This window comes from Macrotis lagotis, chromosome 8 (genome assembly GCF_037893015.1).
Source record: "Macrotis lagotis isolate mMagLag1 chromosome 8, bilby.v1.9.chrom.fasta, whole genome shotgun sequence".
Taxonomy (NCBI): Eukaryota; Metazoa; Chordata; class Mammalia; order Peramelemorphia; family Peramelidae; genus Macrotis; species Macrotis lagotis.
Genome location: NC_133665.1, coordinates 101,013,493 through 101,040,168, shown reverse-complemented (window position 1 = coordinate 101,040,168; position 26,676 = coordinate 101,013,493). Strand labels below are relative to the sequence as shown.

Here is a 26,676-nt window from a genome sequence, read left to right as displayed (position 1 = left end):
CCCTCATATTTCCCCCCCTCTCCTCCAATCTCCATGCTTCACCTGAGTCCTGTATCTGAAGATCAAACCTGTTCAGCTCTGGCCATTCCAAAAGGAACCTTTGAAATTCCCCTGGTTCATTGAAAGTCCATCTTTTTCCCTGGAAGAGGACATTCAGCCTTGTTGGGTAGTTCATTCTTGGCTGCATTCTAAGCTCTTTTGCCTTCCGGTATATTGTATTCCAAGCCCTACGAGCTTCCAATGTAGCTGCTGCTAAGTCCTGTGTGATCCTGACTGCCGCTCCACGATATTTGAACTGTGTCCTTCTGGCTGCTTTTAATATTTTCTCTTTGACTTGGGAGTTCTGGAACTTGGCTATAATATTCCTGGGGGTTGGTTTTTTGGGATCTCCTTCTCAGGGGGATGGGTGGATTCTCTCCATTTCTATTTTGCCCTCTGCTTCTAGAATATCAGGGCAATTTTCCTGTAGTAATTCTTTGAAAATGATGTCAAGGCTCTTTTCCTGATCATGACTTTCAGGTATTCCAATAATTTTCAAATTATCTTTCCTAAGTCTGTTTTCCACATCAGTTGTTTTTTCAATGAGATATTTCACATTTTCTTCTAATTTTTCATTTTTTTGGTTTTGAAGTATTGGTAAATTCATCAATCTCCCTGAATTCTATTCTTTGTCTGAAGGATTTATTTTCCTCAGAGTTTTCTTATCTCTTTTTCCATCTGGCCAATTTTGCTTTTTAAAGCATTCTTCTCCTCAATAACTTTTTGAACTGTTTTATCCATTTGACCTAAGCTGTTTTTTAGCATGCTATTTTCTTCAGCATTTTTTTGGATTTCCTTGACTAAGCTGCTGACGTCATTTTCATGTTTTTCCTGCATCTCTCTCCTTTCTTTTCCCAGTTTTTCTTCCAACTCCCTCATTTGTTTTCAAAGTCTTTTTTTGAGCTCTATCATAGCCTGAGCCCAATTTCTGGTTTTTTTGGAGTCTTTAGATGCAGGAGCTTGTGCTTCCTCATCTTCAGACTGAGTATTTTGATCCTTCTTGGGCTCATTTGCAAAATATTTCTCAATGGTCTTCCTCTTGTTTCTTTGTTCATTTTCCCAGCCTAAGCCTGTTTTTTGGGGGTGTTTCCTGAGCTTTTGGGACACTCCCACAAGGGTCTCAGTGTGTGAAGTTCTGTCCTCCCTCCTGGTCTGTGAATGACCATATGTGCCCCCCTCTGCCACAGGGCCGAGGTGGGTGGGGCCCTGTTGTTCTATGGGGGGGCCTAGACTGGGATCAGGATCTGAATGTGGTCAGAGCTCCAGAGTCCTGTTCCAGGGGCAGAGGACAGAGCTCTGCAGTCTCTCTTCATTTCCCTCCCTCAGCTCAATGGGCTCATGCCCTGGGGGCTTACCGCCTCCACCTGCTTCTGTTTCCGGGTCTAGGCTGCCAAAAGACCAGGCTGCTGGCTGTGTGCCCTGAGGGCTGGGCTCCTCGTCCTGGCCCTGGCAGAGGTCCCCCCCTGCTCCCCCACTCCATGCCGGTGCTCCCCAGGGTGCAGCCCAGGAGACTCACCCGCTGCTGCGAGCTGAGGCCCCCAGCGCCTTGGGGCTGCCTCCGGGAGGCTGAAGTTCCTTGGCTCTGGCAGGCCACCCCTCCGGCCCCGGGGAGCAGAGCCTCTCTGCTCTTTTCCAGGTTACCTTGAGTAGGAGAACTGCCTCACTGGGTCCCTTCGTGGGTTCTGTCTCTCAGAAGTTTAGTTAGAGTCCTTAGTTTATGAGTTTTTATCAGAGAGTTCCTAAGACTCGATCCCTTCATGTCACCATCTTGGCTCCACCCATACCGCTACTATTTGAGGTCATATTTGAACTCAGGTCCTCCTGAATTCAGGGCAGGGCTCTACCCACTGAGTCATCTAGCTGCCCAACAAAAATAGGTAAGGGAAAGATGAGAGCAGGGGACAGTGAATTGTTTGGAAAACATGAATATGAGTAGAGGGATAAAATGACCTTAAATTCATCAAACAATGGGGAAGAACTGAATAATTTTGAGTTAGCCTAGTGATCTAAGAACTACATTAGAAAGACTATTTGAACAGTAATTTTAAAGTTTAGAGAGTAAGGAAGATACATTAGGAATACATTTAGGAATCCATGATAGAAGAGGAGAATGAAACAGAAGGGATGAAGAGTTATTTTGCAGATGCATTCACCCAAGTTGGCAACTAACTCATTGTGGAAAAGGAGCAAGGGTTTTGTAGGTGACAAGTATTAATCAACAGAAACAGAAATGTTAGGGATGAGGTAGATTCTGAAGATGTGCTCAATTTTGAGTTCATGGAAATTCAGATGACAGTGAGATATTCAGATAAAAAGATTCAATAAACAATTAGAAAAGAGAGACTACTTCTGGGGGTAGGTGGAGATGGAGAAATGTTTTTGTGAATTATTCCTATAGAGGAATTCCTATAATAGCCATAGGATCTAGGGCAGAGTCTTAGCTAAATTTGTGATTAAGAAGCAGAAGCAGCAGCTATTGAGTGAAATTATAGAAGGGTGGATCAGAGTATATAGGATAAAACTATGAGAAAGTCAATAGAGAAGTATTGAGGAGGAGGTGATCAAGTGCTGAATAATGCAGAGATGCCAAGGAAGATAAAGGCTTAAAAAAAGGCCACTGGGTTAGGTGACAAAGAATTATCAAAGTTTCTTTTAGTCCTTTGATCTACAGGTCTACATGGTTTATTTTCTGGAAATTTCCCAGCAAGTCAAAGAATTTCAGGAGGCTGGAAAAGATTTGAAAAATATGTCCTTAAGTAGCAAACAGATAAACATTAAATTGTAACTTCTCTTCTTGTCATCTCTTCTCTGGTCTGTGGTTGAAAAGAGACTTTCTATGACTGCAGATTCCATTTTAAAAATGACTTCCTTCTTGCAGTCTTCCCCCTGCCCCATCTGTCAATGTCAGATTTCCTTTTAAAAAAAATAAGAAAAGGTCTGAGTTGAAAGGAGAAAAAAATAAAATTTAAGAGGGGGAAAAATGTCTAGGTAAGTATTTCTTTTACCCTTCCTGATGAGTTTTTCTATTAAAATCCAGATATAACTATCCTCTAAGGCAAATCTCAAACATAATCTCCTTTAGGAAGTCTTTCCCTATTTAAGTCCAAACATCCAATTCCCCAAATATTTGACTATTTTTGGGTAGGCACTATTGGACATTGAGACATTCTTTTCTTGAGCCTTATATCCTTAACATGTAGCACTTTATGTTAGTTATTTGTAGGTACTTTATTCCTGCTAGACTATGAGCTCCACAGGAACAGAAACTATGTACAATCTAAATTATACAGTTCTCCCAGAATTAAGCCCAGAATCCCATCCATAACTGGTCCTCAGTGTCTGATGAATGGAATCAAGAAGGGTATGTTTTTGCTAAGGCTCTAAAACAATTTTATAGCTATGTGTCAAGCATATAACCTTTAATCACTGAAGACTCCATCATGATGTCCTATTAACAATTCAATGATATATGCTGCTAAGGGAGTCATAATTAGGTTCATGCTATCAAATCTTTCCTCTAACACAATGAACAATCCAATTCCTTTCTCATTTTACATGGCACTACCAATTTTGCCATTTATACACCATCTTGAATTATTTCCTATGTGAAATGTTAAACACTAAATTTCTTGAGGGTTGGGACTGTGTCCTACTCTTTTTCAATAACTTCCTTAGATCTAGCACAGGGTCTGGATGATTGCATTGAATAAAGGGAAAACCCTCCTTCCAAAACAGCAAAGTTTAACAAGTGAGAAATTAAGGACTTGGAAAGTAGGTGGAGAAGGTCAGTGAAATGGAATGGAAAAAGTTAAGGCTCAAATTCCAATCAATGTCTTGGTGTCACAAGCTTTAAATTACTCCCCCTCTCTATAGGTTTCATCCTCTGGAATAAGGGGGGATAGATTCAACATTCTAGGATGTCCAGGCTTAAAATCCTTCACTCTTTTTCTTCTCCTTGCTTTACTGACTTGTTTTTTGAGCTTTCAACTTTTCACCTTGAGGGCCTTAGTCTCCTTGTTCCTAATATGCAAGCATATTAACTATCCTCTAATCAACTATCACAAGAATCAATCATGAGGGAAAGGTCTTTGGAGGGCATCCAGTTCCATGCCCTCATATTACAGAGTAGGAAATTGAATCTTAGATAGGGGAGGTGGCTTGTCCAAAGTTACTGCTAACTAGTGGCAGATTTGGGAATTAGAACTTGAGCTTCCACTCTCAAGCCTTATGTTCTTCCCATTATATCATGTCTTTTCCCTGATAAAAGAAATAGAAAAGGTGAACAAGAATGATAGTAAATGAGGTCTTATTTAAACCACTCATCTTATTCAGCAAATAATCAGGGTAAAACATTTTATATTTTTAGAAGTTGAATTTCTGTGGCTGTTGAGTTTTTTAAGACCCAAATCACCTCTGAGGGCTACAGGAATAAAGAGATTGGGGTGGAGTGGATTGGGAAAGAGAAGAGGAATCTCCCAAAGTAGCTTAATAGACGTCTCAGGAGCATTGTTGAAGCTGAAAACTCATTTTTCTTAATACTGTTTCTTTTCTTGCATGGGCAAGAACTGGCAACCTCAAAAGTGCTGAATGAAAGTGCAGTAATGGATGGGATTCCTTGGACTACAGACCAACTGCTTACCCGCAATTACCTTCTCTGTCTCTATATGTGACTTCATTGCTGTAAACACCATTCACCGCCATATAAACCATTAAATTAAAAACACACCCAGCATGTGGAACAAATCATAACATTTCCGCGTATGGGTTTGTTTGTTCACCCCCTCCCCCCCCCTCTTTTTAACTCTAAGTCAACAGAACAAGAGAATAAATTCTCCACTGGTGCCCCCATGCAGTTAACTTCATAATACCATTCTTATTCTATACAGCACACATCATTTTAATTTACAATTAAGTTTTTCTCCCAGCACAAATGTCTCATGCACCTTTCAAACTATAAACTTCATTGTGTGGAAGCTTCACATTTCAAGAATAAAAAAAGAAATTCATTTCACAAAATTAATGTAAGGTCAAAGAAAAACAGGATGTAGGGAGCCAATTTCTGGGCACTATCACAAAGAGGCTCAATTTCTCCCTTTTCCATGTAGATAAACTAGATCTAGGTTGAGAGAACTTCTTGCCAAAGATCCAGCCATGGGGTAGGCAACGCAGACAACTAAGATGAAAAGTTTAAGAGTACAAGTGAGGGACATTTTTTAGTATCACTGCTCACCTATTTCATTTGTCAAAGAATATTCTATGGTGAAGAAGTATTTATTTCCTAGAGTATCACATGTGAATAGTACACAAAGTGGTATACAAATTTTTTCTACGTGATCTATTCCCCATCTAACAAAGTTAGGACCAGCAAGGACAACCTATAAAAGCATAATAAAGGTAGGAGATGATTGTCAAAGGCATTGATGCCCACTTAAGCCCAGGCAGTACTATACAATGGGCTACTTGTTACTGGGATCTCCCATCATCCTTTTTTGCTTCTCTCATACTGCTCTCTCCTCTGAGACCCCAAGTGTCCTCATGGAATCTTTAAGGTACTGCACTCAGTCTAGCTACTGGAGCTGTGCCCAAGATACAAAACTACCTCTGGACCTTACTCTCCTCACCTCTTCACTCCCAGCTTCCCAAAGAACAAAGGTCTTTTTAATCTTCTCAGACAGGAGGAAAGCAATCATATAAATCCATTTAAAAAACTCTTATTATCCTATGATTACTTAAGAGACTAACTCCTCCCAGGGCTATTTGCACTTAAAAAAAATAAGAATCTGCAAACCCAAGAGAAGAGAGGGAATACTACTGGGGGGGTCATACTACAATTGCACCTCCCTTCCCCTCCTTTGATATCAGAGGAAAAGGTCAGAAAGCCTCTAGTACAATTGGCCACTAATTTACCATATAACTTAAGGTAAAAAAAATGTTTCTTTGCTTTCCCATCTGGAAAAGAAAGGTGTTAATAGACAATTCCAAGATCCGCTCCTTCTGCTATTCACATTCCCCCTTTTACTTACCCCTTATCAACCTACCTTTTGTGCAGAGGTCAATAATTAGTGAGGAAGTCTGAAATTTTAAAGCAGAGGACCTGTTCTCAAATTGTGGTTACAGGAACTTAGCCAACATAGTCTGCCTCAGTTTCCTCATCTGTAAAATGAAAGATTAGATGATCTCTTAAGGTACTTTCTAACTTGAAAGCCCTGTTCTAGAAAGCTGCCAAGTCCTGAGTCAGTATATAGAGCTGATAAAAAAATAATATGGGCAATTGTCATTCAGGGACTGAAGGCTAAATGGCCTAGTCTGAAGGATACTATGCTTTAGATGACAGCTTCTGTATCATCAAGGGCAAAAAAAAAGTAGCTAAAGGAGAACAGCATCATACAGGAAGCCCCTCTTGGATGCACAGGGCCAAAGTACTGTTTACACTGCAATGTCCAGATGTCAGAATTAGAATTTGGCCAAGGTACCAATCTATTTTTCAATTTTAACCTAGGTTGAAATAACCTACACATAGGACAATGGAAGGCAACTGACCTTGTTTTATTTAGAGTCAAATATATGAATGCAGTAACATTAGGAAGCTCATCTCATGACGACCTAGCTGTCTGTGTAAGCAGCCTTTAAAAAAAAATCCTCTACCCAGGCTTAGCTGCTGTGGTCACACTAATTACATTTTCCTTCCACTGAAGCAACTTGTGCTTTTGGATCAAAACTCTTGGAAAAACAGAAGACTCGTACAAGGATTAACTAATTAGGAGTAGCAAAACTCTTTGAAAGGAGAAGATGGTACAGAGTTTCAAAAAAGCAAGAGACTTTAAGGATTTTAGGATAGATGTGGAAGAGAGGGGTATCTTGAGTTTTATGTATTAAAAAACTACATCAAAAATCAGTATTTTGGATAGACTGAACCTAGGAAGTAGTTCATTGGTAGATACTGTTGAATGGGCAGCCCTATCTTATGTAGCTATGTGAAGCAACTGTTTAGCAAATACTAAACAATATTTAAACATTAAAATTAAATGAAATGTTAAAAATAATTAAATCAATGGTTTTGAAATTAAGCTATATGTTGGCAAGCTCTTTTTCAGGAACAAACCACACTGTGGAAAGTAATGGCTTTGGCCTGTCCCTAAGGACCTCACATGCTCTTTGCCACCCTAGCAAAGATCCAGAAGCTTTTGTGAAACTAAGGAAGCCGAAGAGTGAGGAAAGCTCCTAGACTTGACAGAGGGATGACCTTGGGTTACCTTGTTTCTCTATGTCTGTTTCCCTATCCACAAAATGGAATCAACACTTGTACTACTGAGGAGAACATAGTAAATTTTATCAAGTTATGGAAATGGGGGATGGGGTGGCTAGTGACTAAGTGGCGCAGTGGATAGAGCACTGGCGTTGAAGTCAGTTCAAATCCAGCCTCAGACATTTAATAATTACCTACCTGTGTGGCCTTGGGCAAGCCACTTAACCCCACTGTCTTGCCAAAAAAACCGCAACCCCCCCAAAAAAACCCCTTAAAGTTATGGAAATGGGAACTATATCAAGTATTTTCCCACAGAAACAATATTATAAAGGATGGATGGAGGGTGTGAGGGATTTGATAACACATCAGTTATGTTTCATTATATGGTGACTTTTTTTATATGTGGACTCACTGAGAAGCCTAACCACCCCTCTTCTGACATGGTGTCTATGGGAAAATGCATCCCAAATTCTGATTTCCAAATTAACTTTTAGAATATTGCCCATCCATAAATTAAGATTGCCTATGATGTTACGATACTATATAGGTATCGCAAAGCTTCAGAAAGAGTCCAGCTCTTCAAACAATCAAAAAAACTTTTATTAAGCTCCTACTATATGCCAGGCTAACCTTAAAACTTGAAACTGTTTCCATGAGCTAGTGTGAGAAAGTTCATGACCCCAGTCAACCTTCTGTTGATGAGCCAACCTTTCCACATTCCTTTGCATTCAATGTTCAAGGAATAACACATCACCAGATTGTCTTCAAGTTTTTCAAGCACCATAGAACCTGCCCAGAGGCTGTGCTACACCAGCAAGAAACTGTAAAAATCCAAGTTCACCAATAGACCCCAAGAGGATACAAGAGAAACTCTTTAAAAAAACAAATATTAAACCTTTTTGAAAAAATTTGATGTATTTTTATATAATTTTTATTTCCCAAAATATTTCTTCCCTCCTTCATCCAGAGTATTACTTACAAAAAAGAAGGAAAAAAGGGGGAAAGTATTCAGTAAATCTAAAAACACATCAACCCAATCTGACAGATTATGTATAATTTTCCACATTTGTAGATTCCCCTCCTCTGCAAAAAGGAAGCACATCCCATATCTCATCTTCAGGACCAACCTTGGTGATTATAATTACACAATATTAAGGTTTTCTTTTTTGTTCATTCCATGTGCATTGTTGCAGTTATTGGGTATAGCCTTACTTACTTTGATTACTTCACTTTGCAACAGTAATCTGTCTACTTATGCATCTCTGTAATCTTCAATCATCTTTTTTTTTAAAGGCACAGTACTAGACCATGACATTCATATACCACAATTTGGTTAGATATGCCCCAACTAAGGGGCATCTACATTGTTCTCAATTTTTGGCTGCTTCAAATTATTTGGCATATATAGAAGCTTTCTATTTTTCATCTCCTTGGAATATATATGTAAAAGTGAGATCTCTGGATCAAAAGGTTTATGCAACTTAAGTCACTTTCTTAGAATTCCAAACTACGTTTCAGAATAGTTGGGCCAATATTAGCGTGTCTATCATTCCATAATCCATCTTACACTGACCATTAGCATCTTTTATATTCTTTGCCAATTTGCTGGCTGTAAGGAGAAACCTCCAAATGAAATGTAAGATTTAAAGATAAAAAATGGACTTTTTCTTTGACTGCCCTTAAACTTCTGGATTAATTTTACTTTGCTCTCCATCAATGTTATTAATATGTTCATTTCACTTAAAATGTTTTACATACAAAATAGCATTTGCAACAGCTTTGATATTAATTTTTTCATTCTTTATCCTATTTTCCTGATTTCCCCCCCCCCCCCAAAAAAACAGCTAGTACTGGGATTTATAGGTTGAAAGGACAAGGTCAAGAAAGAATAATGACCATTGTTGGAAAGGTTGTGGGAAATCTGGGACACTATTACACTGTTGGTGGAGCTGTGAACTCATCCAACCTTTCTGGAGAGCTATTTGGAACTACACCCAAAGGGCAACAAAAATGTGCTTACCCTTTGACCCAGCAATACCACTACTGGGTCTATATCCTGAAGAGATGATGAAAAACGGTAAAACATCACTTGTACAAAAATACTTATAGCAGCCCTGTTTGTGGTGGCAAAGAATTGGAAATCAAGTAAATGTCCTTCAACTGGGGAATGGCTTAGCAAACTGTGGTATATGTATGTCATGGAACACTATTGTTCTATTAGAAACCAGGAGGGATGGGATTTCAGGGAAGCCTGGAAAGATTTGCATGAACTGATGCTGAGTGAGATGAGCAGAACCAGAAAACACTGTACACCCTAACAGCAACATGGGGGTGATGATCAACCTTGAAGGACTCGCTCATTCCATCAGTGCAACAATGGGAGCAATTTTGGGCTGTCTGCAATGGAGAATACCATCTGTAACCAGATAAAGAGCCGTGGAGTTTGAACAAAGTTCAAGGACTATTCCCTTCAATTTAGAAAAACACAAGATATCTTATTGTCTGATCTTGTTACCTCTTAGACTTCTTGTCTCTTCTCTAAGGATATGATTTCTCTCTCTTCACACCCAATTTGGATCAAGGTACAACATGGAAACAAAGTAAAGACTGACAGATTGCTTTCCGTGGAGGGGTGGGGGGGAGGGAAGTAAGATTGGGGGAAGGAATTGTAAAATTCAAATAATATCTTTAATAATAATATCTTTAATAAAAATTAATTAAAAAAAAGAAAGGACAAGGTCAGTAGGGAAAAAAAGCACTGTGAAATTATGGTAATGTCTACTGATAGCAAAGGGGAAAGATGAATTAGAGGCAAACACAATGCAGAAATCTGAAAAACTCCTAACTCCAAATACACCACTATCAATAACAGATACCTCAAAGATATTAATGAATTAGCAAAGTGTTTCTGTTTCCTAATTCCAAGTTTTGGAAGGAAATCCAACTGGTTGAGTTGATCATTTTTAATCTCATTCACCTTTCTGATGGTTCCAGAACAGATATTCTGGGAAGAATGGTCTGAGAAAAGACTAGCTGCAGCAGCAGCCTGGCCTCCCCACACTCTTCACTCACCTGTGAGATGCTGGGCAATGAAGTCAAAGTGCCTGTCCAGTGAGGTCTGAGATATTTAAAATTTGCTCAAATCAAAGCTCCAAGGTTAAACATTAGAGAGGACCTGGTTCAGCATCCTTTTTCACAAAGAAGGAAAATGGTGCCCACTTGCCCACACTCCTATAGAGCTTGTGTTACTGGGCCCTGATAATTCTCAGACTCCAGATCAACTCCAGATCTCATTTCCTGCAAACAGATGTCTCAATAACTGGCTTCCTTAGGACTCTATCTGCCAACTAAAAATAAAATCACTGGATATTGGTTGTACCAAATCAGTGTAAATGTTTTCATGTTGGAATGCTTGAGAAGAGTCCTCAGAACTCAAGGCAGTTGTGGCAAAACGGGTCCTGTCCTGACACTGATTAAACATCTAAGGGACCTGAGGACCATCCTCACCTCTCACTGAACTCATTTTTTCTCAATTGTAAAATAGAGGTAAGAGCACAGAATTTATAGTATGTTATAGCACTAAGGTTCTTTACTGCTATAGCCCAGGAGCATGGCAGGAGATGTTTAACAATCAGCTCTCCTGAGCCAGCAAGCCCCTCCAAGCTAACCTTTATTTTACAAAGGAGCAAAGTGAAATGTGGGCGTGATTAGTCTCTCATCATTCAGGTAGTAAACTGCCGGGTGCTCTGCTACCTACCAAGGACCTCTGACCAAAATCCATGCTTCTTTTACTATACGACACTGTCTACCTACCTCACAGACTGTCACAATCTTGTCTAAGTGCATCAGTGCTTGGCAGTCTTCTGCTGTGAATATGCTGGGAGAATCCCAGGTTGAACTCCATGGGGATGTCCAAAGTAAAGTCTTCATAAAACTGTCCAAACAAACACTTCATCATCACCCTATCTCCTTCTCAATTCAACCCTCTTTCCTCCCTTTCAACTTTAGGTTTCTATTAAGTACATCTTTCTGTGGGAAGCTGGTAGTTTATGACTTTTATAAACAATATTGTCAGAGTAACTAAATAATTCTCCTCAGTGAATTCTAGACCACCATGGCAACTCAGGAGCCAACACTTGCCTTTAGAAGATCCAGGATATTAACCACATAATCTTATACCTTTCAAAATAAATCAGTAAAAGTTTTATCTCTACAAATTAAATTAAATCCTCCAGCAATAATGGAAAAAATATCAAAAGAAAACCTTTCAAAATTGTATAAAAAAATCCTAACACCTTTAAATATTGTTAATTTAGAAATTCAGATCTCAATGTAAAAAGATTATAATCTGAATGACTTTCAAGTGAGATAAATGCATAAAATAAGGATTAAACAAGAACAGGACAAGATTATGGCTTAAGGGGCGTACCAGTGATACAAAGTTACCTCAAAATAATTCCCTAATAGGGACAGCTAGGTGGCACAGTGGATGGAGCACTGACTCTTGAGTCAGGAGGACTTGAGTTCAAATGTGACCTCAGACACTTAATTGCCTAGTTGTGTCAAGTTTGACAAGGCACTTAACCCCACTGACTTGTTAAAAAAAATCCCTAATAAATCACTAATTTTAATGAATTCTTGTTATAATTTTCTGAAGTAAGCATTCTAGAGAGGCGATGTGAAAAAGTGAAAATTATCACTAGATTTGACATCAAGAGATATGAATTTAAATTCTGGCCCCATTCATTGCTCACTATCTGACCAACTAAGGGATTTGCAGCTGCTTAGAATTCAAGATTCATCTCTGTCCAATAGATATTACAACTTCTAATTTTTAATTGTTGTTAATGTTTAGGTGATTATAAGAACTAGTATATGAATAATAGCACACATTATTTTAGTACTTCTCTGCTGTGAAGGAAAGATCAGAATTACTTATTTTAGTCTTGGAACCTATGAAAGGGCACTTGTCCTTTATCTAAGACAACTGTTAAGTAGGAAATGCTGTTGATTTTAGAGGTGTTGGCAGGAACCATACTTAGACCTCTAATGCATTTATAGTAACTTATATCTACTGAATCAAAACAGATGTATTAACTGCTAATAGAGCTAATGTAACTAGAGAAAGAAGTTTATAGTGATTGGAATTACTGAAGCAGTAAGTAAAATCTGGTCACATGAAAATTTACATTCCAAAGGAAATAAATCTCTGAATACAGACTAAGTATATGGTTTCCAATTTGAGAGTTGAAATCACAGGGTACATAGTTCTGAACAGACAACAAAAATCAACTTAATGAATAAATATAACTATTAGAAAATTAGAACACAGAATTTCCAGAAGCTTATCAGTTTTTCATAAGATGTTCAAAGTAGTTTATTTTGGTTAATGTTCAATGTTGATATTCATTACAGTCGCAAGGAAATTGGTTTTTAATCTTTGTCTACAATTACAAACAATGTGAAACTAAGCACAATAACAAAAACTTTAAAGAATATACAAGTGGTAAGTAATTCTTTTGGGGCCATTGGAAATCAAAATATTTAATTATACAGAAAAAAAATTTTTCTGGCCTCAAAATTAACTATAAAAATGGCTTTCTTTGCTCACACATTCAAATACAAATATCTCAAGTCACAATTTCATTATGAAGGAAATAATAAAAAATTAAACAAACGAAGTTAGCAATAATATTACAGTGGGGACAAAAAAGGTATTTTATACAGAGCTAAAATAACATTTCAGTGCTTCAGAAGGGTTACTTACCTGTGATTGCATTCTCTGAAGGGGCATCAAACAGGCCACTACTTCGGGTGTTTTTCCTGCCCTCTGCAGGAAAGCTAGAAAGTTTATGATTCTTATGACAAAGATTCTAAATATGACATTTAAGCAGCCATTTGATGCTACTTCTCCCTTTTTTTTGTGAAGTCAGGATGAGAACATGAAAGTAAAGGAGTAAAAAAAAGAAAAAACAACAATATTTCTCTAGAAGTAATTAACCTAAGTCACCTTTAGCTATGAGGCTCTGCATCTATCAATAAGGATACATCTTTTTAGAGTATTACTACTGACAACATACAACTCTTTTTCAAAGATGAAGTCATGAGTCACTAGTTATTTGTTTTCTGGAAACAAAGAAGGTTGCAGGCTGGGTCCACTATCTTTCTGTGGCATGAATCTATGGTAATACAGATTTGTAAGTTTTGTCAAACCTATTCACTTATATCGAAGATTAAAGATACTGTTGGAAGAAATATAAGAAACATTGTTAAAGATTTCAAAGTCATGTGCAAAATACTAAGAAATTTAAGAAGAGAAAGGAAGCAGGAGAGAAAAGAATAGCAGGAGAAAAGAGAGAGAGAGAGAGAGAGAGATTACTAAGAAATAACATAATTAATAGGAAGAAATATAAGAAACATTGTTAAGGATTTTGAAGTCATGTGCAAAATACTAAGAAATTAAGAAGAGAAAGGAAGGAGGAGAGAAAAAAATAGCAGGAGGGAAAAGAGAGAGAAAGAGAGAGAGAGAGAGGGAGAGAGAGAGAGAGAGAGAGATATTACTAAGAAATAACATAATTAACAGGTATGATCCAAAAAGAAAAATAACCTTAGCCCACTGAATCACAGGAGGCAAAATCCACAAAATGAATCAGTAGTAAAATATATGAATACATAAAAATATTGGTCACAAAAAGAGTAAGGGATCTTAATAGAAGGCAAAATTGATTTCATGGGTCACTAAGATGGGACCCATGTCTAGCACATGGCTCTGGAAGTACATAATTCATATAAAAAGAACACAGGAGACAAAAGAGGTAGTGGAATATCATAAAAAAGAAGACATACTCAGGTTTAGATATATGATCAGACAATGGAAAATATTGGAAAGCATATGAGTGAGTTACAAATTGGCAAAAAAAGAAAAAATACAACTGATACTGACATCAGAGTATTATTATGGATCACTAAATCAATAAAGGGAAAAGGATGAGAATTTTGGGAAAGAGATCACAAACTTGGCATTATAGTATAACAGAGTAGTAAGGAGAGCTTTACTTATTTGGACATCCGAATAAAACTCGTATTTCTCTCTGCTAAATGCAGAGAAGTTAATTTCTTGGTTTCCTTTACAATATTTTCATCCTTTAAAAGACACAAGGCATGAGGAAACTAAATGCTATTCTGAACCTGTTTTTCACCAACCCCAAGGAACTGGTTGCTGAAAGAGAGATAATAGAGCCTTGGGGGAAAGTGACCAGTACACATCATTAGTCTACATTTGTCCTAAGTTTTAAGAAATAATTTTCAAAAGACTCAGAGAAAGGACAGGTAGGATTCAATGGTCTAAAATTCTACTTAGAAATTTGACCTTGTGCTAAGCACTGGAAACCCAAAGTCAAGAATATTCTCCCTTATAGTTTAATAATACAGGGGAGTAGTTTCTAAGAAAGGGTGATGTGATATGGGAATTCACAGAGATGATGAGTGTCCAAAGACAATGATCACAATTCTCAGAGCAAAAGACAGAAAGGGAGAAGAGAGGTACCTTTATGATGGCAGAGCAGAAGATGACCAGGGTGAAGTTGAAGATATGGGAAACAAGGAATGCAGGGTGGAGTGGTTTCTGCTTCTCCTAGTTTTGTTCTCTAGTGGTCTGGATTAGAGACAGTGGCAGCAGTGGCAATGGCAGGGTTAAATAGATATGTAGTCCAAGACATGCAGAAATACATGAAAAGCAAAATTATTCAACTCTTCTGTTCTACTTTTTTACCACGGATGGCACAAAAAAAGAATAATAGGAAGCTGATACCCAAGATAAGTAGGGAGATAAAAAGAAGTACTCAGATGCCTGGATAAGCTCAAGATATTTGACCTAACATATTTTAACCCAGGGTGGTAGGAGAAACGGCAGACATGACTGTCTCTGAAAAACTATAAAGAATGGAAGGAATGTTGCAGAACTTGGGAAGAGGAGTCTGGAAACCATCTTTACTCCCTATTCCTCAGGCAGTTCCTTCAAAGTCCGTTCACCACCCTCCGAGAAAAGTCTACTCCTAAGCCTCACTTTGAAGATGATGGCCTCCTCTGGACCACAGTTAGAAAAACCTCAGTCGCCAACCCTCAAGTCACTCAGTATTCTTTGGACATCTCCTCCTGGTTTATAGACACTAACCAAGAAGTCTAAGTTGGTAAAAGGTCTCAGCATCATGCTATATATGAGAATTAGTTGAGGCAACTGGGCTTGTTTAACCTAGAAAAAAGAGGGCTTAGGTGGAGGCAAGATCTCTGTCTTCAAGTTATCTGAAGAGCTGCCATGAAGAAAAAGGATCAGACTGGTTCTAATTAGGCCCAGAAGGCAGAACCAGGAACAATGTATGTATGGAAATTGCAAAGACACAAATTTAAATTTGATGTCACAAAAACCAGCCTAACAATTGGAACTATGCAGAGTGAGGCTGGACACAGCAAATTCCCTGTCATGAAAGGTCTTCTGGACTGGATGATTTCTGATAGCCCTTCCCAATATGAGATTCTAAGATTCTCAAGGAAAATTCAATGAAAATCATCTAGAAAACAAGAAGTTGGGATATCAAAGTTTCTGGTAGAAGCTATCTATACAATGAAATTCTAATTTCTAAGCTGAAACTTTAGGAAAGATTGGGCAATTTACAGAATGATAAGTTTATGTAGATTTTGACCAGAAGCATAATAATTTGCAGGCCTAATTGGTAATGAATCTTCTTCCTGCAGAGACAAAGATTTGGGTAAAAACAGAGAAGTTAAACTACAAGAAATCAGTTCAGGCAGTACCTGGGTGAGCTAAGCTAATAAATGACAGCTACTTTTAAATCAGAGGTAGCAATGCCAAAAGCAGCAATTGATTCCATAATACTATGACTAGGCCTGGAAAGTACTTTAAATATGAAATAATGTTCAATCTCAAGTCTGACTGATGCCAATTTTCATTGTGAACAGTTCTTATCCTAGAATTCTTCTTCTTCTTGAAAGAAAGGAATACTGGTTAAGGGGGCTGTATAAGACACAAGATTTTGGCATTTGTAAATCTTTCTCAGAATTTAGCTTGACAAAGGATTTGTAGGTGTTAGATGATATATTCTAATTGCCTTCAATATTTACTGCCCAAGAGTCAGAAAATTTAGTCCTAGTCACAATTACATCCCTAGGGATGTTGCCTTGAACATGCCAGCATCTTTCTGAATGAAAGGGAATACATCTTTAAAACAGGGACAAGATTACCTTTAGTGAATAGCACTGATGTAGAAAAACATGAGTTAACATAGCTCTTAAAATTAGAAAGTACTTATGCAAAAGTAAGGAGGTATTACTATTTCCTTCCTCTACTAACCTGATGGGAGGGAATTATAATCACTTCAATCATTTAAAGTATTCTTATGACTTCATTCTATAGCTGTCTTATAAACTAATGTTTTCAATACAAAATGGAAGAATCTTCAGGTATTTGTTTGCCTAGTCTCTTGGGGTCCTGCCTTTATGGTCTCACATCAGAATGTTTATCCTGATTTTCTACAAACGTATGTTCATATGGATACACAATATAGTATAGTATGTTCTATATATGCATTATACAACAATTATAAAACATTTTAGGATTTGCAAAGTACTTTATAAACATCATTTCTTATTTGAATCCTCATAACAAACATAGATCATGTTACAGGCTTGACTACCCTATTTTACAGATGAGAAAATCTGAGGCCAAAAGGAGGGAAATGACTTGCCTAAGGTATCTGAGTGAGATGCAAACCCAGGTCTTGTAAACTTGTAGTCTCCTATTAAATCTGTCCTGTTGACTCATGCTATAATGCCCAAAGCAGAAACTACTATCAGAATATATTGTAGGCTCTCTGGGCTAGAAGTTCAAGCTGAGAAGTGATCACAGCTGAGTGAGAGAATGATGATTCCAGGCAAGTTCCAACTGAGAAGAGAGGGAGAAAGCTGAGCTGTATCAAAATTTTGGTAATAATTTTATAATTGTTTTCCTTCATATCCATTGTAGATTAGCAGAGGTGTCACAGCTTCCTCTGAAATATTCTGGCTACTCAGAGGCCATTTTGTATTGTTAGCATCTTGTGATGTCTTACCTCTTGGATGCAAGTTCCCTGGTGGCAGGGACTCTGGATTCCTTTTCTTTGAGAACTCCTCCAAACCTAGCACAATAATTTGTGCACATGGTATGTTGACTGTCTTTTTTGGTACACTCAAGAAAACTTCGAACTCTAATATATGATAAGAAAAATACCTTGGTTTAATGGTAGGTCTGACTTATCATTATCTTCCCCAAAGGGCTATGGATAGAAGCCACAGTGTATAACAGAGTGAAGAGGCTTAATTAAATATTTACTTAGAACTAAGTTAACATGATATGAATCTCTAAAATGAATGGTCATAAGCTACACAAAGTTCACTAAATTTTATAACTGTCCAAAGAAATAGTTCCATAAAGACATTATTATTCTTATGACCATCTTAGAAAAAAGAGCCTTTGAAATAAGCTTTATTTCATGATGGCCCAATACTAATTTGGGGAGGCAAAGCTAGAGGGTCTGAATAAAATAGAAGGGACTTCTAGTGTGTCTGGGAATTAAAAATTGCACAGAAATTGTACATCTCACTTCTGAGATGATTACCTTCTATGTCATCTGGAGGAAGAAGAACAGTTTCCCACCAAGGTGATCTACCTTGGAGCATCATTCTTCTGGCCACAATTTCTCAGGAAAATCATCAAGGTACCAAATATGCAAATACAAAGTGCCATGATCCAAACTGGTATAGTGTTGGGTTGTTGCCAACAGCAGTTATCTAAATAATAACTTCAACACACTTCCAATTTTTTCATAAGTTATAACAACCCCTTACACTTGTTTAATGGGTTAAAAATTAATCCCCAAACATCATCAGCATTTCTGAAATAGTTGTCTTGATAATATGCCTAAAGATATTTCTTCATTATTGCAAGAGTCTGAAAGTAAAACATTTTAAAATGGCAATAAATCATTAGTGGTATATGTGATGAGAAGATAAAGTGGTTATTGTGAAGGAATAATATCTAGAAACAAATCTATTTTTTTCATTGTGTTTTGCACCCCCACCATGACCTCCACCCTCCAGAAAGGAGTTTGTAGATCATAAGGAGCTTTGCTTCATCAGGAGCAATTCTTAGCAGGAGGAGAAAGTGTTAACTTCTGGTCTGCTAACTGAAACACATAAATCAACCCCCCCACCCCCCAAATCAATATAGGTTTTGAAAAGTATACTACATATAGCAGTTTTCATTCTATTCTGGCTAGAAATGAGGCAGTAAAAGCAAAGACCAACATGAGTTTTTAAAATATACTATATAACTAGCTGCTCTTTTTTTTATTTTTGGCTAAAGAACTGGGCAGTAAATGAAAATTTAAGGTGTTTATAAGATATCCTGGAGGTGTTCTCAGCTAGAAAACTGCAGTAAAATTAAAAAGAAAAATAGAACAGTCTGCTGGCACAATTTTAAAAACCTACTCTATCAAAGAAAACCATCAAGAAAGAAATGGAGTAAATTAATTTCCACATCTAATGGGGAATATATGTGATTAATGCCCAAGCAACCCCTGTAGTTTTAAAGTCCCAAAGGGAATGATCACCCCAGAGTACAGGCACTGCAAGGAGCACTATGTTTTCAAGGGCTGGAAGGGACCTCTTTTGAAAGCTTTTAAGAAAAATATTCAGAGTTTAATATGCAAGCAAGCAAGAGGTTTTATTTAAACAGGGGATGCCTGTATTCAAAAAGGCAGGTTGGCTTCTTTCTGGAAAACTTTAATTTTCCTTTTCTTATTAAAATACAATCAACTTCCAAAAACATACCTTATCTTCAAAGTTTAGCAGAAGCTTGAAATAATTCAAGAAGAGCAACTGCCAAATTAGTTTGTTTGTTACACTTTTATCTAAAAGGGGGAAAAAACCCCAAAAGTTGATATACAAATTACTAAGAAACTGAACAAAATTGTTAAACTGGAATTTCTGCTTTTGGCACTTTGTTTTAAACACACCTATGGCTTCCTCAGGGTCTCAATTCAATACCCAGATGCAGGAATACTTCTGCACTTCATCTCTAGTTCACTAAACAGATACCCTCTTACAGAGGGAACTGGACAGCTGACTGGAAGTAAGTTTAGTTCCATGTTCTTACTGCTAGTTTTTCTCATAACTGAGTTAACTGAGGCTTAAGGGGACTATGTAACTTGCCCAAGTCACTTGTCCAGTTAGTGTCCAAACCATTTTAACCCGATTTCTATTCCAGGAAAATAAACAACCAAATGTACCACATAACTGAAGAAGCCTACATGCACTTAGGCTTTCAACACAGAAAAAAGTAGTTCATTTTTTTAATTGTGAAGTCCCCCCTCCCAAAAAAAAAAACCTATCTACAACTTTTCTCCTTCAGTGTATGGAAATATCTTTAGTGAAAGTCCTCATGACCTCTGAACCACACTGTCTACAAGGTGTCTTAGTGACAGCTGACTTCAACCACTCCAACATAATTAAAGTTTCTGCTTGTTTTGCTACTGGGAGGTGGCTTCCAAACATGCATCCATTCTGGAAATTATTCCACTGTGTCTTCTCTAAAAATGAAGACTATATAAACAATGAGAGACAACATATTAAGAGAATCACTTATCCTAAAAAATAAAGTCACTTGTGTCTCCTGAGAGTTTCATGTTACCACCAAGTCACTGGTTCCCCATCTGAGGTTCTAGAGCAGCTTCTTCATCCTGCGATTCTGCTTGTCGATAGTCAGGGTCGTGCGCTCCACTGAAGAGGTCAGGCCATCAAGGACTTCATCCTGTCTCTCGAGTTCTGTCTCTGTTTCTAGAGCAATGCTCTTCAGTTTCTTCAAGATCTATCAGAAAACCACAGAAGTTTTCTTCAAACACCTATTCATAATCCAGAAACCTCTTGCATCCAAACATTTACACAAATTGTCCACCATACCTGAAATGTCCTACATCAGGGCTGTCCAACCATACTTTTAAAAGTTTTTATTGAAACAATAACCAACATACTTTGATTTGTCATTTTACTGAGAGCTCTGTGTTAGCTTGGCTTCATTTACTAACTATTTAATAAACCCACAGGTGGGCTGCATGCAGCCCATGGGCCACATTTAGGACAGCCCTGGCCAACATCAGAGAGCTTCGGCAATTTCTCCATGAAGCCTTCTCAGATTCCTTCCTAGTTATTATTGTGACTCAAATTATGTATTTACATATCTGTAGACATGTTGAACGCTCTGGTGGAATGTAAGCTCATTTTTTTTTTACTTTTGTTCATATATTCCAAGTATTCCAAGCATCTTGCATAGTGCTTAATTAATAAATATTTGTTGAAATGAACTGGTTATATGGTAAATTCAAAAACAAACACCCTTACACAAAAGAAAACACCAGAGTTGATGTGAACATTCAAAGACCAAAGAAATATCATGAACTGAAAGACCACAGGGCCTCATGGGAAGAAATGTTGTGAGACTGCACCTGGAAAATTTTATTCTTCAATTCCAGGCAATACCACACCCACTACTGACAAACTGGGGTGGAGAAGTAGGGAAGGCAATAGAAACGATCCAAGGGTTGGTGGGATTTAAGACAGATGAAAAGAACTAAATCTATCTTGGCTGACAATGGAAAGGAGATGAAATCATAACATAGCATACACTAAAACCTGTTCAGTTAAAGATAAATATTAAACAGTGGTATTAACTAAAGAAAAACTGAGTTTTAAAAACAGTGAGTTTTACTGCCCTATGGAGTAAATCTGGCCAAACTAAAATGATATTACCAAAAATATTTAAAATCACAATGACCAAATGATTAAAGAAGTTAGAAAGCATAAAGAAAGGAATTGGCCAATATGACCTCAATCAAGAAACTAAAATCTTCCTAGTTTTTCTGACTTCATGCCATATTCTTCAGATATTTTAATAAACAAATAAGGGTTTAATCTTGTTATATCACTATTATTTCAATTAGGTAAACATTTCCAGGATCTGAGCATAACTTCTGGAACCAAAAAAATGCATTTTAAAAGAAATATAAAGGACAGACCACTAATAATCAACATCTTAAAGAAAATCTACAAATCATTTATTGGGTCAACAAAAAGGAACTGAAGAATCTGAATTAGTAAATGGGGACATCCAGTATTTCATCCTCCCAATGGATCAATATCTCTACAGATATTTTCCAAATATTTTGTTACTATGGTCATTAATAACAATATTTGTGTTTTAAAGGTGAAAAAACAGTATGCAAGTACTTCATAGAAATAACTACTCCCATTTGGCTCTAATTCTCATTTACTGTAAATGGATCATTAACACAAAAAATAGCACACAGGTTGGGATCTGTCTGATGGCCAAAGGAGGAATGATGATATTTAAATGGGCAAAAACCTTGGTTTTTTTTAATAAATGATACTTAATTATCCTTCCTAAAACAATGTTGAAAAATATAACTGGTACAATCTCAAAAGTAGACTCTGTGTGATCTGGAATTAAAGCATTCTCATACATTGTTTATCATCAGGCAAAAGAATAAATCACTGACAAAAGTTAGTACTTTCAGAAAACAACACTTTCATACCATTAGAGAACCCAAAGCTGGTGGAAGCTCCATCAGTTGAGTCACTTAAAAAACTGGACAGAGCCCTGGAAAATATACTGTAGGGAACAATCCAGCTTTGGCAGAGGGGGATGGACTACATGACCTAATACAGTAGGTCTTTTCCATCTCTTATTTCTATGATCTCATATGGCTAATGCCCAAACAGCATAATAATAATTAAAAAAAATACTAGTTCACCACTATGGCATATAGATTCCTACATACCATTTTTTTCATATGGGTAACTATCAAGTCTTACTTTCCCACTCTAGAATTTATTCATTTTTACTTTGCTCTTAGAGTCAAGAGAAGGCCTATTTACACGGAATTTTTCTAAAATGTTTTCCAATAAATGCTTCATTTATAAAAAAAAACTGCCTGGTATTTCATCTGATACAAACTGAAGAGCCTTTCACAAATTGTGCCTGCAGTTATTCACTAGAATGTGTACTTCTTAGCAGGTTCTTTCTAAATGTGTTGCAAAGAATTGATTTTAAACTAAAAAATGCTTTAGAGCAATAAATTTCTAAACCATAAAAAAAGGCAATATAATAGAAAAAAATCCTAGACCTGAAATCAATAGGAAAGAGTTCCAAAATTGGTTCTCCCAGAGGACTGAGCCTTCTTGAGCCTGGATTTCCTCTTCCAGAGAATGTGGAACAGTCTTCCTTGACTCTCATATTCATAGTCTATCTAGCACAATTTGATGTGGTAGAAAAGTAGGAATGACTTTGAACTCATGGATATGTGTGAGATTATTCCAGCTGTTTTATACTTGGCTTCAATTCTAATGAAATGTTTTTCTTATTTCTGTGCTCTCTTTTGCCTGCATCATATTAGCTGAGAAACTATACCTAAGCATCTTCTTCATTTTCAACCTAAGGAGGAAAAGCAAGACCTAGAGAAAATTATCTATTTGGGGCAGCTAGATGGTACCATAAGATAAAGCACTGATCCAGGAGTTAAAAGAACTCTATTCAAATCCTGCCTCTGAGGCTTTACTAAGCTGTATGATTCCAGGGAAATCATTTACCTTTTCAAAGACTCAGTTTCCTCATTTGTAAAACAGGGAATATTACTGTATTTTTTAGCCCTTAAAGTGACATGATGTGAGATGATGTTGCTATCAACAATAGGATTCTTATTAGGAAAGCATTTTATATATCTACCTCACCAGGGAAATGGGAAACTATCATCATCATCATCATCATCATTATTACTCTTTTCTCATGAAAGAATAGTTCAGGAGCTTTGACTTTGAATATTCAAGCCAGAAATATGAATTCTGAGACATTCCAATTTACCTTAAAAGTTTTTCTTTTAATAAATTGTGAACAAGTTACTGTCAGTTGGATTAGATCTTACAAGGGATTAAACAAGAGCAAGCTTTGTATCTATTTGTATTTCTGAACTAATATGCCATAAGAAAACATTTATATCAATAATATTTAGATAATATTTAGATAATTAATGAACTATCACCAGGAAAGTCATTTGTCAAATCTGAGGAGTCTCAGAGCTATCAGACACCTCACAAAGTCAGAGGAACTAGAGAACATGATTACACTGAGAAAAGGTTTAGAAAAATTAGGGATTCTAAGGCTCAGGGAGACAGAAGTATTAGAAAAAACTCTGCTGCTAGAAACACTCACGAGACAGGAAAGAGTAAGCAATGAAACATTTATTAAATGCCTAAGCTCTGGAGAGGGTTAAAGAGGCAAAAGACAATTCCTGACCTCAGGTTGGATTTGTGCTTCACAGAATGAGAGAGACAACAAACAAACATAACTGTCCAAACAAGCTCTCTAAAGGATAAACAGGAAATCACTAAAAGAGGGAAGATCCTAGAATTCAGAAGGGTGGGAAAAGCTTCCTATAAAAGAAGGGATTTTTAAATGGGACTTGAGGGAAGTCAGGAGGTAGAGATGGGAAGAGAGCACTGCAGTCATGGAGCCAGAGATGGGGCAGCGACAAGGCTGTGGTGCGGAGGGTGTAAGAAAGACTAGAAAGTTGTGTGACTGAGGGAGGAAGGAAAGAGAAAGGCATAAAGGACTTTGAAAGCCAAATAGAAAATTTTGCTTTTGGTCCTGATGGCAATAGGGAATCACTAGAGTTTACTGAAAAGGGGGATAACACAGTCCTTTGCTTTAGGAAAAATCACTTTCATGGAAGATGAAATGAAGTGAGGAGAGAAACCTGGGGAAGGCCAAGCCACCAAACAGTATAATAAGGATGCTATTACAATAGCCTAGATATGAGGAGAGGGCAGCCTGGAGGCAGTACCAGAAAAGAAAAAGACATATTCAAGAGATATTGCAATATTTGCATATTCAAGAGATATGCAAACATAAAAGCAACATGAGATAGTGAAGAACCAGCATGACTGCTAGGCTGGGAGGCTGAGGACTAGGAGGATAGTGGTGCCCTTGATAATAAAAGGAAAGGAAGTAGGGGTTTGGAGGAAAGATGATGAATTCTGTTTTGGAAATATTGAGTTTCAAATGTCTTCTGAGTTCAAGATATCTGAAAGGAAGTTGGAACTGCTAGATGGGAAGTCAGCATAGAAGATGGAGTAGGAAAGGTAGATCTGAGAATCATCAGCATCATTTACATTAAAATTAAGCTAATAAAAATCCATGGGAGTGGATTAGATACAGAACAAAGGATCACAGATCTAGAACTAAAAAGACCTTCATCTCATAGACATAAAAGCCTTCAAGGTCCTTTTTTCATAGGTCTTTTTTATATATAGGTTTAAAAAAAAAACCCAAGACCCAAGAAAAAATAAGCAACTTTCTGAAGGCCACATAAGAGTAATCATTATAGGCAGAATCTGAACCCAGGTCCTCCGATTCCATAGTCAGAGCTCTTTCTATTCTTTGTCTACTAATTTTAATAAGCTGACAAATCTGGCATTGTAGGTATCTCATTATCAGCAACACTCCTAATTACCTCTAAATCCAGTTCACTGGTTATCTGAAGGCAAGTTCACGTCATGAGTTCCAGCTCAGAGGATATATCCTCAGTCAGGACAAGAACCTGATCAACTGGTCCTTCCCATTCATGACTGCCAAACTCCTACCCTAAAGCATAAAATACCAAGTTTCCATCTGTCAAGAAAGCCGATATTTTGCCTTGCACATATTTCATAGCTATGGGTAAAGGATAAATTCTTAACGAAGGATGGAGGCAATTATAAAAGATAAAATAGATAATTTTGTACATGAAATTGAAAAGCTTTGAATAAATAAAATTAAAGCAACACATAATCAGGAACAACTGAGATTTTTGTTATATATATATCTTTGATAAGGGTTTGATATTCAAAACATAACTAATAGAAATATATGAGATCAGAAGTCATTCTCCCAATAAAGAGGTAGTCAAAGAATATGAATAGTTTTCAAAAGAATTGCAAACTATTAACAACCACATGAAAGGTGCTCCTAATAATCAATAAGAGAAATACTTTTCAAAATGACCCTAAGCTTCACCAAACATTTAGTAAATTGGCAAAGATGTTAAAACAATGGAATAATCAATGATGGAAGAGTTATATTAAGACAGGTACATTACTGATGGAGCAACAAAATAGCATAACCATTGAGAAAAGCAATTTAGAATTATTCAAATAAAGTGACTGAAATGTTTAGATCCTCTGACACAGAGATTCCATTGTCAAAAAGGTCAATGAAAAAAAGAAAGGTTCAGGGGCGGCTAGGTGGCATAGTGGATAAAGCACCAGCCTTGGTGTCAGGAGTACCTGGGTTCAAATCCGGTCTCAGACACTTAATAATTACCTAGCTGTGTGGCCTTGGGCAAACCACTTAACCCCATTGCCTTGCAAAAATCTAAAAAAACAAACAAAAAAAGAAAGGTTCAAAATGCTTATAGCAATACTTTATAATAAAGACCTAAAAACAAACTAGATGCCCACCAACTGTGGAATGACTAAAAAAATTTTGGTATATAAATATAATAGATTATTATTGTGCTGTAAGAAATAGCAAATACAATATACAAACTTAAATGAAATATTGCAAACTGAAGCTAAGCAGAGCCAAAAAAAAATATACACAATGATTATAGCGATATAAATGGGAAAAAATAGACTTTACAAAACAATCAAAACTGAATATTGCCAAGTTATAAAGAATCTTTGGGGTTCCAAGGAAGTGGATCTCTGCACATAATGTCAGATTTTCTCTTCTGATATTCTGATTGGTTTTGCTGAAATTTCTTCTTTCTCGCTAAAAAAAAATTTTTCCCCTAAAAGATGAATTTATGTTGGAGAAAAAAAGGGTACAGGAATGGACACAAAGTAAAACAAAATGTTTTCATGAATTAGTTTAAAACTTTATCCTTCAAGAGGGTTAGGGGTCCTGGTCACCTAAGGACTGCTCTCAATAATACCATATATTTCTGAATAACTAAATGTATAGTTCTAATAGTTATACTGCTGTAGTTAATAGTGGATGATGGATTAGTTAATTCATTCTTTCATAATCAACAACATTTAAAATTAAAATGGCAGAGATAAGAACAGACCTAAATTCTCAGGATTTTGCTTTATTTCTGAAAATAATATAAAACATACTTCATAGAGCAGAATCTACACTTCACTCTATGGCTAAGATGCATTTGGTTAATGTACAAAAACTGACATCCAAAAATCAACTCTGGATATTCAAATAAATTAAAATCTTGCTC

The 26,676-nt window shown here is 36.9% G+C and overlaps 1 protein-coding gene across 2 annotated transcripts in view; it reads right to left on the bottom strand.

Annotated features, from left to right (window-relative positions):
• Nucleotides 1-1,610: 1,610 nt before the first annotated feature.
• SNAP47 (synaptosome associated protein 47) overlaps nt 1,611-26,676 on the bottom strand; it is a 74,103-nt gene continuing 49,037 nt past the window's right edge. For both annotated transcript variants that reach the window (XM_074197767.1, XM_074197768.1), the window contains exon 5: nt 1,611-20,204. In XM_074197767.1, the coding sequence (XP_074053868.1) occupies nt 20,058-20,204 (147 nt within the window). In that variant the 3' untranslated portion in view covers nt 1,611-20,057. The remainder of the gene's footprint in view (nt 20,205-26,676) is intronic.